Genomic DNA, 17,050 nt, shown 5'->3' on the forward strand with positions numbered 1-17,050 from the left:
TATATATATATATATATATATATATATATATATATATATATATATATATATATATATATATATATATATATATATATATATATATATATATATATATATATATATATATATATATATATATATATATATATATATATATATATATATATATATATATAAGTAATACTTACTATTCTCAGTATCACTCACGTTGATATAGCAACGGATCTAACCTTATTTATCTTATGTACAATCTGAAACAAATTATGGGTAAATATTCTACTTGCTTTTTATACATATTTGCAAAGATAAATCATTCAGTGCTCAACGCACATTGTGCATATTTTTTCGCAAAGAAAGATCCATTGCTTGCAACTCAATCTCGGAACGCTATCGCTTAATTCAAAATAATCCGGTTGCCTTTGGAAAATGTCTCTTACTGAATTACTAGCAACACTTACTCGAAACTGACGCTGACGAATAAAAATGTTACCACACAGTGATCACAAGTGTTTTTTATGTGGTTTTTGTTTGAAGCGAAACTGTGTCAGTTTCTAACCCCAACTGCTGTCAAAATGTATGAACTGGCAGCGGTTGGGGTTAGAACCGTACTCAGTTTCGAGTTCAAATCGCCATTAGAGTCAACATTTTGGCGACTGTGGATAGTTTTATTCGGTTTTCCGAATAAGCTAACACGATTAGTCAAAGCGACGATGGATCGGGTGATGTGCGTTGTTCGAGTATCAGGGACACCCTTTGAATCTCGAAGAGGGTTACGGCAAGATGATGGTCTATCGTGCCTGCTGTTCAACGTTGCGTTAGAAGTTGTAATAAGGAGAGCGGGGATAGACACGAGTGGCACGATTTTTGGGAAGTCCGTCCAGCTTCTTGGCTTCACCGACGACATTGACTTAAGGTTGGACAGAGAATGCGCAAAATTCGCAAACGAAAAAAGCAGTTTGTGTGGAAAACAACACCGTATGTCAGATCTTCATAAAAATCAATCAGCGTATGTAGAATGTTGTTACAGTACTGCTGATTGATTTTTATGAAGATCTGACATACGGTGTGGAAAAAAACTGCTTTTTTCGTTTGCGAATTTTACGCTTTCTTTGACCAACCTTAATGGCACGGAACTTTGAGGCGATGTCGGAAACGTACATCAGACTGAAAGCTGAAGCCAGCCGGATTGGACTTGCCATCAACGTTTCGAAGACAAAATACATGAGTGGAAGAGGTTCTAGAGACGACAATGTGAACCTCCCATCCCGAGTTCGGATTGACGGTGACGAAATCGAGATGATCGACGAATTCGTGTATTTGGGCTCACTGGTAACCGCCGACAATGATATTAGCAGAGAAATTCAGAGACGGATCTTGGCGGGTCTACTTTAGACTCCGGAAGACGCTCCGGTCGAACAAAATTCGCCGCCGCACGAAGTTGATTAAAGGACGCTGATTAGACCGGTGGTCCTCTACGGCCACGAGACTAGGCTCGTGGAGGACCAACGCGTCTTTGGAGTTTTCGAACGAAAGGTGTTGCGTACCATCTATAGTGGCGTGTAGATGGAAGACGGAACGTGGCGCACGCGAATGAACCATGAGTTGCATTAGCTGCTGGAAGAACCATCCATCGCGCATACCGCAAAAATAGGACGTTTGCGGTGGGCTGAACACGTCGTAAGAATGTCGGACGACGACCCGGTGAAGATGGTTCTTGAGGGCGACCCTACAGGAACAAGAAGACGGGGCGCACAGCGAGCACGGTGGATCGACCAGATAGAGGACGACCTGCAGACCCTTCGAAGACAGAGGCTGGCGACAAGCAGCAATTGACCGAGTGGAGTGGAGGCAGCTTCTGCAAACAGCAAGAGACAACAAGGCTCTAGCCTGAACGGTAAGGTAAGTAAGGATTGTTTTTATTGGATCCGGAAAAAATATTCGATTTGTGAATAGTCGATAATTGAATATGATTCGTGGCAAGCGACGAGTGGGCTAAAATAGTTAGCCGGAAAATAGACCCAAACAACAAGACCTCCAGCGGTCTAGGTATCGAACCGGTTACTCCGGATGAACAGTAGAGCGCAGAAAAAATTAAAACGATGATCTCGTCAGTTTAGAAAAAATGTGACAATGCAAAAAATTGAACGCAGCAAATGTATACAAAGGACAGCTTCAGATGTTTGACACACATATCGCACCCTTTGCTATAATTCCATACGTTCGGTTTATTTTTAGGAACATGAAACAGATCGAGAACGAAACTATTATAGAAAAAATAGTGGGGAATCTAAGCACACACTACTTTTACAGTAAACGGCAACTTACAGCGGACAGCCTAGAACAAAGTTTCAATAGCTTGAAACGGACACAACGTGCGTTTCATGACGATCATGGGTATCAATCGGGCTATCGACCATGTGTAGGCAACACGTATAAGACAGTGCTCGAATCACAGGGAAAATCTCATGGTTTCTGGGGGTCGATGGGTGAAACTTTCATCGATAGGTCTCACGAGGAATATAGCTCTGGAGAAAATTAGACGTAAGTTGCAAGAAACCGGAAACACTACAAACTATTAAATTTTGGGAAACCAATAACAGTAAGTAAGCATTTAGACCGCATCGTCTCAGCTACAGATCGGTGGACCCGGGTAATTTCCTAGGAGCACTATCGTCTCGTGGTTGCGTGCAAGGTGCATTTGAAGAGCGTTGGGCATCGTGGTGGAATTTTGGCCTCGCGCGGGCCACCTGCCAACAACCTGGTTGTCAGACCGCGAGATTGTCTATCTGGGGAAAGTTTACCAACGCCAGAGCGATTAACCCGACTCACGCAGCGAAAACCGAATTCGGTAGGTCCCGATCCAGTGCATGCCATCCAACAACAGTACCTATCGACAAACTACCAACCGTCTACATGAGAATAGGGCCCCTATAGCACAGATTAACAGACATAACACTTAAAAACAAATCTTAGCTCGCTTTAACGGTCATTTGAAATATATTTGTAGTTGGGACTGTGACCACATTTGAAATTATGGCGCCACTGACATATGAACAAGCATATGGGGGATATACCACTAGTGAAAAATTGTTCCCAAACCTGAGGGGTATCCCACCAGTAAATGAGTGTTTGGGACCGTGAATAAAAGGTGGAGCTAGTGTTCTGGGAAAATTGTAGGACGATGTTTTTTGAAGGAATTCCCTCATAGTGTTATGTCTGTTAGTCTGTGCCTATAGTTCATTCTCGTTGGCTAGCGATTATGCTCCGGGAGAGCCGTTTGATAGTTTCTCAGAATTAAAGTGTGAGTCTATGCTATAGACGGCTACCTAAACTGGTTGAATCTAAACCGGATCTTTTACAGCAGGATATAATCGAACCTGCACCGCCAAAAATCAGGTGGGCGATTTAGTAAATATGTGAAAGAAACAGTGAAAATAAGATTGACATTCAGAAACCCAACAACAGTCAAAATGGAATCTTACAATGGCATCAAAAACTGCGCACTATCCCAAACCATACACTGTAAGATCGAACTAATTCGAGTTAGGAAAACATGCGTTTCTGCGTTTATAAATACGACAGGCATCTCCCCTCTTAGTGACTCCAAAAGATAATGGAAGTAACGTCTCAGAATAATGGAAGTAACGTCTCAGAATGACATCTAATAAAGAATGACACCCCCTACCGACATTCGAATATATAATGCCGTTTTTAGGCTATTTCAGTAAGACGGACCTGGTCAAAGCGTTTCACTAAATTGAACTAGCTCTAACATCCAGGGACACAGCAGCCCTGTCTGGTATGAGTTTTACCGCAGAAGTGGTTCAACGCAAAATCGAAAGAATTCAGTTTTCATCGATGAAAATTTCATCGTATTTAATACTCTTTTTTCAATCGACAAAGTTCAAAGTGCAGTTCTTTTGCAGTCTATTGGTGGTAGATAACGAGTAATAAGCTATGCCAGCAAAAGTTTATCTAAGACGGAGCAGAAATATCCCGACAGCTCTTGCTGTCGTCTGGGCTACAGAACATTTCCAAATGTACTTAAAAGGACTATAGCGTTAGCGATAATGGCAGACTATAAGCCACTGATTCTTATATTTAACGAACGATTTAATGCCGACCAGCGACAAGACGAACGTAAGCTAATCGTTTTTTCATCAAGCTTGTACCGTCAGGATTCATCAACATCGTGAATTCGGGCTATCTGAAGTGCTAGAAAGCAAAACATTTGACATGGGGTCAGGCAGCTAGGGTTGCCTCCCCTCGGGGTGTGACCCGGAGACTCCAGTTTGTGGAGGCGATTCCCGGGTCTCCGGGTTTTACATCAATTTCTCCGGGTCTGGTGAGGCGACCAACAATTTTTACTCTTATAGTATTGAATTTCAAACGAGTTCTTCCGGTGAGTGTCCTACTGCGTTTGTTGACCAAAGAGGAGAACTGTGCTCCTTTGTTGGAACTTCTCTAGCGACTGCGATGAATAACCGGATATTTTGCGCCCGCATTGAATTTCGGAAGACACCACACTGTGCTTCCCACACTATGCTGCTTTCCTCTTCCTGTTAGTTCCGGCGGAAAGCGGCTTATCCTCCACAGCGAAAGTGGCTGACACTTTTAGATTGTAGGTCTCAGTTCAGTAAAAAAAAAACTTCGAGTGGAAGCCTTACCAGTGGTGGCAACCCTAGCATACATTCTTGTGCTCTATTGCCGAGGTAAACAAACCAGGAGCTGTAACTGTGAAGCAGGTACGACAGATGTCACGAGAAGATCCAGAATGTCAGAGGTGAGATTGGCACTCTACAACGATAACTGGGAAAGAAGAGAAAAAACTTGTGGTACCGAAATTTCTCCGTTAACCGTCCCTAGCGTTACAAAGACTTGATTAGATAGATCAGCATTAAGATTAGAAAGTATAGTTAGGCTTCCAATATGTTTAGGTAATTATAAGGTAATTGAAAAACCATTAAATTGTCATTAAAATTTAAACATTTAAATCCAATTTGAAGAAGCATAACTACAATGACAATTAGAGATAAACTAACGATCTTGAGACATAAAAACACCAAAGAATATAATAAATTGCCTTCATCAAACTAATTGGATTTGGAGGGAATGGGTAGTGAAGGAGGCAAATGTATGAAAATGGTCCAAACAACGCCTCATAAAACCTTCTGACAACACTGATTTCGAATCAAAAATTTCTAGGAGGGGTGCGTTATACCGCTGACTTTAATGCATGAACGTACTCCACCACTTCAGTTATATTACAGCGGTACTTAGAAGTTAATATAAATAATTGAACCGAAAGATATTTTGAGTTTTGACTGTAATTTGTGATTCTTTTCCATAGGCATTTATAATTTATTTTCCTCAAGTTAACTTGTAAACTATAGCTATACATCGGGTCAAGGAATCAGTGGTAGTGATTATTTCATTGATTATAAATTTATTTTAAAACAATAGTCTGCTAGTGTCACTTTTGCCAATCCAAAGTTTTGATTTAGACGGTTTCAAGTTTCTCAGGCGGTTCATATCTCAAAATAGGGTTTTCGTTGATCTAATCCGACCAAAGTGAGGATCAATAATGGAACAACCTGGCCCAGCAAAACCGCCAGAGAACCCGTTTTCGGGGATGCGAATTTCGGAGAACGGTTTCCTAAACGATGTCGAGGGTCGAAGTGCCTGTATCGTTTGCGGAAAATCCCGGAAATTCTTCTGCTATCACTGCTATATTCCGGTGGCTTCACTGAAACATAGACTACCATTTGTTAAGGTAGCTAGATATCCTTTCCAGTCGATAAACAAACATCATAGCCGATTTTCATTTCAGTTACCAATCCAGATCGATATTATAAAACACAAGAATGAAATCGAAGGTAAAAGCACGGCCATTCATGCAGCCATTCTCGCTCCGAAAGAGGTTCGGATCTATACCTACCCCGACATACCGGACTATCGCCGAGAGGAGGGAGTTGTTCTGATCTTTCCTACCCCCAGTGCCGTTACGGTAGCGAGTCTCTTTAGCGACGAACCTCCGAAGGTTAAGGAAAACTATGGCCTCCCGAAGGGACATCACATGGGAACGCTGTTGCGATGTCGATTGAACGATATTATAGCGGAATCGGATGTGGGTTCATCGGGATGCCAACAACAGCTGGCACACCGTTTTCCTGTACGCAAAGCAGTATTCATCGACAGCACCTGGAGTCAATGCCGTGGAATTTACAAAGACAGCCGAGTAGTTTGCCTGCGAACAGTGGTCATTCAGAACCGAATATCGCAGTTCTGGCGGCACCAGAAAGATAGTCCCAGGTGGTTTTTGGCTACGATAGAAGCGATTCATCAGTTTTTAATTGAACTGCACATAACCGCATACGGATTAGACTCCCAATACGAAGGTTTGAATCATTTGGGATATTTAAACTTTCCACAGGATAAAGTCGTGCAGTTTAACAAGACGAACACAGAAGAGCTGGAACCGTACAACGGACAGTACGATAATCTGTTGTTTTTCTTTCTGCACATGTACAATTTGATACACGAGTACTACGAGCACCATACTCTCAGAGCATATCGAAGACCACTGTTCCTGGAGGACAAGTACCAAAAGCAACTGCAGCAGCAAAATACACAACCTTAATTCTGGATTTTATTGTTGTTCATACATTAAAGTTTTTAGAGAATCGTATTATTTTTTCTTCTTTTTTGAGGTTTCCTGCTCCGCTCCGGTCGCTACAGTTTGAGACTCTGGGCGAGGTTTTTGCCAGTTCAAAGGTTTCTGGCGATAGATTGGCCACGGTGGAATGGTTAGCTGTAATTTGAAAATGTTTGGCTGGCTATATTGAACAATTTTAGTTCGGGTACGGGTGATTGAAAAGAAAACTTACAACAGAAGCCAGCAGGACACCGGCAATTAAAATATACACCGTCTGTGAGAATTGCTGAATAACATAGCCCCAAATTAGACCAACAGCACCAAACAGAGTGATTATTATACGGGACAGTTTTTCGGCACGGCCTTGGCCTTCATAGTCCTGGAATAGATTGCCGGAACAGAACGTTATGGTCGTATTAGGAATGATTCTTCTGTAATCTTTTTTAACTTACCATATGGGTGGCGATATTCAGCATTCTGGAACACTTTGGTAGCCCACCTTTACAAAAAAGGATACTAAATTGCAAGTTATTCCGAAATAATTGTCGAAACACGTCAGACAAAACGTAGATCGATAGCGCCACGGAACAAACTTTTTTGACAGCGGTTTCGTTTATTTTGTAACGTCACGTCACCGAATAAAACATCGCAATGTCAGATGCAAATCTGACCGAGAAGAGTTGCCAGATATCTTTGTTAGACTATTATTGTATGTAAAATCCAATATCTCTAGTATGAATTTGGAAAACAACGTATGTCGCAGTTTTGTCGGTTTTGGTATATAATCTGATGTAAATCATCAATCATCCAATTAAATTAAATCATCAATCATCCAATTAAGTACAGGTGATGTTTCAATCAGCAGAAAACAATAACTCGCAGTTTCGCAATGCAACATAGTGCAATAAAGAAAATTATACATACGCTGTTCTAGGCACCACCCATATAGTTTCGTCATTTTAGTTACAATGATTTTGCTGACTTTCATATATGAATATACTAAAAACTTAAATGTTAGTTATATCGTTCAGTTCTTTTAGCCAAACGAAATAAATAATGAACTTTTTTTAGAGAATTTTATTGTTTAAATAACCTCAAATCATACTAAATTTCATATTCTTCTTAGATGTAAATGTCTGCTTCAACGTGATCCAAAATGTGCTTTTTAGCCTTTTTTCTCTTTTAGCCTGAACAAGACCCTTTAGAAAAGTGAAAAATACTCCTTTTGATGGATATATGGCATCGAATTTCGTTAATCATTCAACTTTGCAGTAGGATGAGGAATAACTCGTATTTCAACAGATTTCAATAAGATGTATACGATGTGGAATACGAGCCTCGCTCCACAGTTTCATTAGTCACTAATTGAATTTCCTAAAAAACGCCTTCACTGACACTATATTGGAACTGTACAATCCCAAGCCGTTCTGTGCTGTACTTGAATACGACTGCATCTTTAAACAGAAACATTTCACTTGTGGTTGTCTTCGGTACACTGTACACGGCTTTGCAAAGCGATAGACGCAACAAAATCGTTCTACTCTAGCTCGAAAACATTGAAACTTATAGTACGACGAATCTTGGCTATAAATACTGCCTAGTCACGAGGCGTATCGATATAAATAGCTATTCTCTTTTTAGCACGTTCTGTTGCAGCATTTATGGTATCCACCTCCATGTGCGAATGACTGGCATTCATGAATTTATGACTGAATTCTAATGTAATCTTATCATCTGCCTGCTGATCGATTAGGTATGCAAACATTATGTTCTTGTTCTGGTTTTGACCGGCCCAGCGTTCTCTGTAGATTAGTTTCTTTACCGTGACTGGTATCCTTGAAATAACTTTGATTAAACTGGACCCAATTTCTTGGGAGGCTCGTCGAGCTTTCGTTTCATCCCACAAATAGGTTAAGGTTTGCCTCACATTTCTTCTGATTCATCTTATGCATTTTTGCCACGCTGAGATCACTTGAGAGGTATAGACGAGCAGTTTTGTCACGATAGTAGTGATTCGTGCACGCCGGAAAAGATTTGTTTTTTTTTTCATATACGCTTCTCGCTCACCGTTTGAGGTTACTTGTTTATTCTCCCATCATCGCAAGCAATACCACCACCAGTAATATTTCGACCATGTTTTTTGGTTATTTACATCAAAGGTTGCCACAAACGTACCTTGACCTGTCCGCCAACCGGGGTCTGGAATTGATAATCTAACTGACTGTTTCGTTAAAATTGATACAATCTGACGAAACTACATAGATATGTTGTGGTTGTTACAGTAAATTATTCGTCGTTCAGTGTGAAGGTCAGTAAGTATATTCTTTCAGCGGAGCAGAATGCGGAATCTCGGTTCGTTTAATTTTGTTAGTTACGATCAGTATTACGAAATTTCAAAATCAGTTACCTATTTCTGCTTGCATTTACCGAAACCGACATTCAGATTCAACGCCTCGCTCATTCATTCACTTTCCAACTGACTGAAATTTCAAGCAGAATCGAATGCTTGAGTGCAGAGGTAATATAAATTCATTCACCAACCAAAGCATTCATTTGTTATTATGTCGACAGTTTGAAGGCAGAAGTTAGCATCTTCTGTATTTAAGAGCATAAGTGAACTGCATATTCTATATCTGGTGCACTTTTGATCGATAATCCCTCTCAGAGCCAGCATAGAAATAAAATTCACTTTGCTTCTGAAACCGAACATGTCCGTACGTGAAAGCGCTGCGTCGGGAGAACGATTGACGATGGAAACGAACCAAAAATTTCATTCATCGCAGCGGGCATAAATTGAATTTCGTTTTCTTTCAAGTTCATGCAGCGATGTAAATTTTTTAAGCTTTGGTTAAATACGATGTTTTCAAAAATTATGCTTGAAAGCTGTATGGCGTTTCTGTGACCGAGAGCCCGTAAAACATCGCAACCGTTGCGGCAGAGGATTTTTTTTATACTTTTCATTCCACAACCACCACAGCTCAGTTGAGTTTCGTGTTCTTCATCGGGAAGTAGGAGGTTGCCGTGCGCGAAGTTGCTTGTCGTTTTTTAGGTTTTGTTTTATTATTATTCAAGTTTTTACTTTTGTGAAGCCTCGAGTCGGAAGAAAATTAGTCGCTTCGCATTCATTAAATTTTCTTCGATTCGCTTACATCGTCGGTGCAGAGTGATTTTTAATTTAATTACAATGTCAGTTTGATTAGTGGCGTTCGTTTTTCGGGTGCATTAATGTTTGGTGGCTAAAATCGCAATTTGCGCTGGCGGAGAGAAAGAAAAAACTGGCTCCCCTCCGATACTGCCAGGGTGATGACGGTTGCTGCAGTGTTGGCTGTCTCTAGAATCTAGAAGGAAAAACCAGTGGAGTTTGGTCGCATTCGGAGCTCGCTGCTCAGCTTTTTGCCTGAGTGCTGCTGGCTAGTTGGCCTTTTTGGTTGATGGATGAAAAAAGAAGGTGTATTATTTAGCTAATAAGAAGTCGTGGTGTGCAAACGCTAGTCAATGGTGTGAGTGAGAAGAAAGAAGGAAGGAAGGCGTATATCGTACAGGTCAGAAGAAGTTTCAAAGAAGAGTGTTGGCCATCGTGTCCCGTCGTGGCTGTGAATGGGGTCCAGCGGGCATTCAAGAGTGTAATGTAAGCAGGGAAATCGAAAAGTACGATAACAGGGAGAGTGGTTCCTACAAGTCGAGAAAAAAAAGTACTTTGGTGTTTGTGTTACGCTTGGGATCTGGTAGTGGCCGTCTTGGAGGTGACTGGATGTTCTGTGAGATCACCAAAATTCCGGTGCTTTCGGACTTGGGTGGACCGACGATTGGATGGCAGCTGAGGTGATTTCGGGCGAAGCGAAAAAATAAATACTGGATAATTTCAACGATGCTGAGGTTCCTGAGCCGAAGGAAGACTCGGACTGTGGCCGGGTCGGATACGGCAAACAGTCAAATTAAGTCCCAGCGGATTCCGAACAACAAGAATCTGGTTCCGTGCCGGGTGATACTACTGGATGACACGGATTTGTCGGTGGATTTAACGGTAGGTCTGCGCATTGTATGATCCTAATGGGGACGAGAGAAAAGATCACTTTTTTCTTAAAATTACAAAGTTTTAATTGAAGGTAAACGTTTATTCGACTAAACAAAATTATCAAAACCTTCGCTTTAGAAAACCCAGAACATTCAATATCTAAGTCTGATTCATTTTCTAATAACTTAACGAGTAATTAGTCGAAATGTTTGCGTTTTGACTTCTTCTCTTCAGAAACACTGCACTTGACCAATGCACAGGACTGACGCTAGTCCAAAATTGGAAAGACTATTTCTGAACACACTAAACGACTTTAAACTTACTATTGTGGTTTTCGTTTGAGGCGAAACTGAGTCAGTTCCTAACCCCAACTGCTGTCAAAATGTATGAACTGACAGCGGTTGGGGTTAGAACCTGACTCAGTTTCAGGTTCAAGCGAAATCGCCATATGTCTCGTAAGTGAAGATGTTCTGTTTGCTGACGAGACGCATTGAAATCGAACCTTGTTTTCAGCTAAGAAGCTGAATCCAAGTAAAATGCTATATTACTCCCTAAGGAGAAAATTGGTTTAAAACCGTCTTTATGCATGAAGAGCACAAAACCTAACTATAATTAGTCGAGGTCTTTGCATTTCGGCTTCGTAATGAGGCTTTGCAATTACAATCCAAATTTTCGATTGGAACTAATATCAAGATTTCAAAGATCAGTAAAATTAATTTTAGTTGGATTATCACCAAAGCCTCGAATTGCTGGATTCGTAATTTTACGGATTTAGTTTTCATCAATTTTTTAGATGGGATCAACTACTAGGATGTGAAGGGAAGCTGAGTTTCAGGTAATCACACCGACATCAAGCAATGGCATTACACAAGAAGACCAGCAGACTGAGTAATTCAAAGTTAAACAGCCAAGGCAAAAAATCTGTACGCTCTATGAATACGTAAGGGCGAGAAGCAAGAGAAATCTAAACGGTCTGATTAGGGATCTAGTGATCAGCATCACATTCGCCGTAGCAGCGCCGAATGGCTAGCCCATGAGACGCCAATGATTGACCGGTATACTCGGTCCATGAAAATAGCAAGGGACACGTCAGCAGAGAAGAAGGAATCGAAGAAGCCCAAGAGGTTGGCGAAGGACAGCGGAACGATCAAAAAATGGAAAGTGGATGGCGAACCGTACAAACCCGTTGAAGAAGAATCCGTCGATCAAGTGCTCGATCTATCGGGAAGTTGTAGCAGAAGCGATAGGGAAAGGAGCGAACGAGTGAACTATAACTTGAAAAGTGAGGGTCCAGTGCACAGATCTGGACGAGATCACCACGGAGGGCGAAGCGAGGTGCGTACTTAAAAAGCAATGTAACTATGTCATTCAGGTTTAGGAAGGCGTACGATGGCACAACAGCGGTGATACACTTTTGACTGGCTGATGCTGACCGAAAAAGTAAAAGTGAACTTCGTGATCGCCAAAATCAACGGTCTTTTAATAATTGTTGTAAACAAGCAAACTGGTAGGGTAAATATCGGTTGTAATTGGAGAAAATTTCAAGTTGACAACCAAGGCATATCCAGCAGACTTGAAGCCCTGGTAAAGCTGTACAATTAACGTACCGTTAGCATATTTCGCAGAACGAGAATCCATCGTCCACGATTGTTGCTGCAGATTGTTGCTAGTGAAACACATGCACTGGAAAGTTAGTGAAGTATACATTTACAGCGACCATCAGGCGATTCACTACAGTATTGGCCAAAGGAACCCTAGAGCAATACGGTGAACGAGATCTGGCAAGAAGTGGAAGACGAAAGACATCGAGAAGGAACTTTCCGTCGAAGTTTTTCGCATAGACAGCGGTGCTTCGAACATGGATGCAGATAAGCTGACGGAAGCGTTCGCAAGGGCAAGGGCGCCCATATCCGCTAGACAACACCTTACACGGTGATATGACCAGGAACTCTAGTGATATGGAAGAATTCTCTCTTCTAGCATTTGAACTGTACACCATAAATTAAGTATCGGATTAACGGTTTGCGTGCGATCACCCAAGAACACGCGAAAATGCGAATCGACACACGGTTATAAAATCGAACTTGGACACGCGAAGTTACATACGCGTTAGCACACGCGACATACAAAACGTTCACGCGATCGAACACTAACGTACAAACGCTCGAGCACTTCGCGATGATACACGCGGTCGTGAACCATACAATGAATACCATCAGCCTGCTGTAATTGGTCTTAAGCAGTGTTTTAGTGGGTGACATTTCCCGTCTCGTCTGCAATTGCAGTGAGCGATTCTAACGGGGAACCCTTCCAAGACATTAGCTTTACCGGTCCAGTAGGATAGCTCTTGAAGTTTTTTTCGTCTCGTCCTAGTATTGAAATTAAGCAAACTTGACCCTGCTGATTTCATCGCAACAATTTTTTATCAGCAAAATGCCCATCGAAGAGATAAGATATCGAAATTCCTATCTTCCTCCCGTTCAATACCGTTCCATCACCGCTTACTATAGTTTATTTCAAAACTCCGTCTGTGAGATAGCGATTACAAATGCTGTCATTAAAGGTACGACTGTAGTTTCTTCTCAGTATCAACTAAATAATTACCATTATAAAAACGAAACGGACATTCAACTCACTGACGGCCGCAGGCAGTAGCGCGAATGAATTTTCACTTCTGCCCAATAAAAGTACGGCCTGACCATCCATCTTCCCCCGCAGATTTCCCGACGACAAACGAAGTGACGTCGCTCGTCGGTTCCAGTCTTCCGAAGATCTCCAACGAATGGACACGTAAACGGCAGTGTAACCGTAGCAGCACACCGTAAGGCACAATGAACGAGAGGATGGCGGGCGTGCCGAAAAGCCAAAATCAAAATTGACCCATTTGCTACTCAATCAGAAATAATTTTCTCAAGCAATGCAATAATTACCATCGTGTGCGCTGCTCGCTTGAACGTTGCAAGGGGAAACTCGGCTGCGGCTCCACTGCGCCATGGGTGCCGACAAACTGCAGCCCATGCCCGGGCGGTTGGAAGGGATGGGAAAAAATGAAGTGAGCTGGAATTAATGCCGGTGGTAACAGTCCGATTCTACGAGTAGCAAACAACAACAACAGTCAAATTGGGTGAGCAGCAAAAGTTTTGCTATAACTCAGTCGTCGTCTGTGTTGAGTGTGTGTGTGTTATTGTAAGTAGGGAGAGAGGTACTTGTCCCACTTTGAAATTAGTTGGATGTGTTGTTTATTATTTTTCTATTATTAGGTACTCATCATTCGTTCGGTTTGACCAGGCATTTTACTATACGTTTGATTGCTAATACTAGATTTGCCAAATAACAATAGAAGCTCCTTAGCATGTTACACATGTCTGAAGAATGCCATAAAACCTTACTTTATGCTAGGGTTGCAAACCTTATTTACAAGATTAGATTTTCATGCATCTGTTTCCAGGATGTCAAACCATCACCCACTATGAAATATTCATTCCCAAAAAGTAAAAGTTAGATTAAACCAATTTGTGCATTAAGGGCATAATACCTAACATAAAATTAAGTTGGATTTTTTTGTTTCGATTTCATCTCGTCAGTAACTTGGGGCTTCGAAACACGAAAATCCAACTTTTTTTTAAGTTAGGCCTTATGCCCTTAATACAAAAATTGGTTAATTTCAATTTTTACGTTTTGGAAATGAATATTGCATAGTGCGAGGTGGTTGGTTCCTAAGCCAAAAACAATGGTTTGTTTTCGTTTTCTTGTCAGCAAACTTTTGGCTTTGCTTCCCACGACAATCAGTCGGGACTTGCCAGTTGCTTTAGAAGTCATATATGACGTATGACTGTTTAGATATAGTGTTTAAGTAGTGCTAATTTGGGTACTAGTGCACCCACTAACTCGACGAACTTAAAATCATCGTCCAAAGTGAAACTGCTTCTGTTTTCATTGCACTACTGCGTCCAACCGAAACTTCAACCGAGCGTCAAATGTGTGCACTCTAAAGCTGATCTCTATCGCAGTGCAGTCATCTGACAGTTAAAATCAGTGAGGTAACATCTTTCCAAACCTTTCAGCCGACTCTCAGTTCCGCCAGGTGATGGACTTCCTGATGACCATTCGTGTTGAACCCATCGGATGCAAGTCGGTAGCGAAAAAAAAAAACCGCGCAACGGTATTAATTTGAAACGCTTCTGTTGGTGCGAGAGTGAACTAAATTAAATTTAAATCATATGGAATGGAATGTAAAATAAAAACCTCAAGGAAAAACGCAGATTTAATTCCATCTAAAAACATCCACTTTTTCACGTTGCCAAAAAAAAATTTTACGATGACGATGAGATGCGAACTAAGAAAGTGCAGGAAAAGCAAGCAAGAAAGGAAAGCACTTTCCTCTTGGTCATTACTCTAACACGGACGGGCGTTGTAAGCTGAAATGTGCCTTTGTTGAGGGTCAATCTCCGCATCTCTGAATCGGAACTGGCGATCGCTTATTAACGTCCAAAATGGTACCGAAAACCGAGATTCAGCTACTGCTACTGTTGTTGCATTGAAGTAATTTCAACTTGCGGCCTCGGGCAGTTCCGGACAACTGGAAACGGTCCAATGAAAACATGGCATTAGGCATTCATCTTGCATCGACGAGTATGATTTTTAATGGACCTTAAAACAGTCACTGTTGTTGCTAAATACGTCGAAAGCATGCATTCCTTTGATGTGACAGCATTTATCTTTAGCGTGCCGCAAAAAAAAACTTCAAGCTAAATGAAGAACCACATGTACGCGAGAAAAACATGCTCAAAAATGTTCAGAATCCATCTATGTCACACATGACCAAACAAAATCTCCCGAAATTTCACGTTCGACGATAACTAGCATTTGAAAATGGTATCGAATTCATTTGACTGTTAATCGGAAACTATAATTAGCTACTCCAACACACAACCTGTCTGTCCAACGATAGCTCAATTTAAAACTTTGGCAGGAAAATCGGCAGACTAAATATAGTGAACAAAAAAATTTGCTTCCGTCCGTTACAATGATCTATATATTTCTGTTTTTTAGTCATTACAGTGTTGCTAGTTTTCAAATTCGGGCATTGGGTATCCGGAACAACACGACAAATCAAAAATACCAAAAATACAAAAGAAATAAAGATATTTCACTCATTTGCATCATTCATTCACCCCCCGTTGATAATTCAGTTTCAACCGTTTCACCCGTTTCGACAGAAGGCATCAAAGCAACCTTCGCTACTCCTCGTTTATACTCTCCGTTTACCGTTTTAACTGTCACCACTCGAACAATATTGTCTTCGCCGGGATGTACACTGAGCCAAAAAATCACGTACGTTTCATGTGAAAAAACACCTAAATTTTAAAAACGATTATGCACATCAGATTCATATGCATCAAATAAAACTTATACAATCACCAATGAATTTCAAATACAAAATGAATAACTTTCAAGCGTGCCCCACATACATATTATGTGTCCATCACATACTTCTAGCGTTATGTGTAAAACACACTATTATTACGGGTACATACAATGTGAAAAAATCAGACACATTCAACATGGCGTCAACAAACAGCACGGCGGTGAATACATTGCTCCCGGACTTTTGATTTTTCTAATTAAATGTGAAGACGTTAGAAATACATATATATCCGCTATCTCTGCTCCAGGTTGAAGATTCCAAGATGGCATGGAGTGCATTACAAATCAATTATCAACACGGACCAGCAAGTCCAGCCGGAAAATGTGCCAAAGTTCTGGTAGTTAGTACCTGGCTCCAGTGATTGTTTTGTCACTGGAATCGGTTATTAACTAGAGCCAGTCAGAATACCGGCTCAATTTCCAGCTGAGCTCTACTAGGATTATCCGCGCATTTATTAAACCAAGCTACATTACCTACCAAAGCATTTGAATACTATTATACAAGCAACTAACAATCACATGAATATCAGATAAACCCACTTCACGTAACACGATTGCTATTATACATTCAGTTAATAATCATCTGAATATCATATAAAAGGTATATAAGTTTCAAATAGAAAATATGTGGCATTCCGGTGGCAAGTAACTGAACCTCACGTAAGATATATCTGTAATCAATACTGGTTTTTATAGGGCGGAAGAGAGAACAGATTATGTGTGAAAATAATAACATTCATGTGAAAAGTATTATGGAAAATATTTACATGTTTTTGCATATGAAATGTAAGTGATATTTTGGTTGAGTGTACAGCAACAATGCGGCCTCGTTTCCATTGTTGCGTCGGTAAGTTTTTCTTCCACTAACAAGACCATCGCACCAATCTTGAAATTCGAGTTAACCTTCGTGTTCCACTTTTGGCGGCCTTGCAAATGATGAAGGTATTCGCGCGACCATTTGTTCCAAAAAT

At 40.9% G+C, this 17,050-nt stretch overlaps 3 protein-coding genes across 4 annotated transcripts in view; 2 read left to right on the top strand and 1 right to left on the bottom strand.

Moving 5' to 3' along the window:
- Window positions 1–5,264: 5,264 nt before the first annotated feature.
- Window positions 5,265–6,662, top strand: LOC131676995 (tRNA-uridine aminocarboxypropyltransferase 1). 2 transcript variants are annotated; one of them, XM_058956467.1, is made up of 3 exons: window positions 5,265–5,401; window positions 5,527–5,755; window positions 5,813–6,662. In XM_058956467.1, exons 2-3 carry the CDS (start codon window positions 5,567–5,569, stop codon window positions 6,620–6,622), a joined length of 999 nt encoding a protein of 332 aa, XP_058812450.1. In that variant the 5' UTR covers window positions 5,265–5,401; window positions 5,527–5,566; the 3' UTR covers window positions 6,623–6,662. The 2 variants fall into 2 exon arrangements, with proteins under 2 accessions (XP_058812450.1, XP_058812451.1); XM_058956468.1 differs by having other exon boundaries at window positions 5,265–5,398.
- On the bottom strand, window positions 6,610–7,252 carry LOC131676996 (signal peptidase complex subunit 1). Its single transcript, XM_058956469.1, has 3 exons — window positions 7,090–7,252; window positions 6,870–7,016; window positions 6,610–6,793 (listed from the first exon to the last, which is right to left on the bottom strand). The coding sequence occupies exons 1-3, from the start codon at window positions 7,111–7,113 to the stop codon at window positions 6,671–6,673; spliced, it is 294 nt and encodes a 97-aa protein (XP_058812452.1). The 5' UTR covers window positions 7,114–7,252; the 3' UTR covers window positions 6,610–6,670.
- A 2,361-nt stretch (window positions 7,253–9,613) lies between these two features.
- LOC131676997 (band 4.1-like protein 5) overlaps window positions 9,614–17,050 on the top strand; it is a 76,762-nt gene continuing 69,325 nt past the window's right edge. The window contains exon 1 of the mRNA XM_058956470.1: window positions 9,614–10,661. Within this exon, the coding sequence (XP_058812453.1) occupies window positions 10,506–10,661 (156 nt within the window). The 5' untranslated portion in view covers window positions 9,614–10,505. The remainder of the gene's footprint in view (window positions 10,662–17,050) is intronic.

Source organism: Topomyia yanbarensis, chromosome 1 (assembly GCF_030247195.1).
Source record: "Topomyia yanbarensis strain Yona2022 chromosome 1, ASM3024719v1, whole genome shotgun sequence".
Classification (NCBI taxonomy): domain Eukaryota; kingdom Metazoa; phylum Arthropoda; class Insecta; order Diptera; family Culicidae; genus Topomyia; species Topomyia yanbarensis.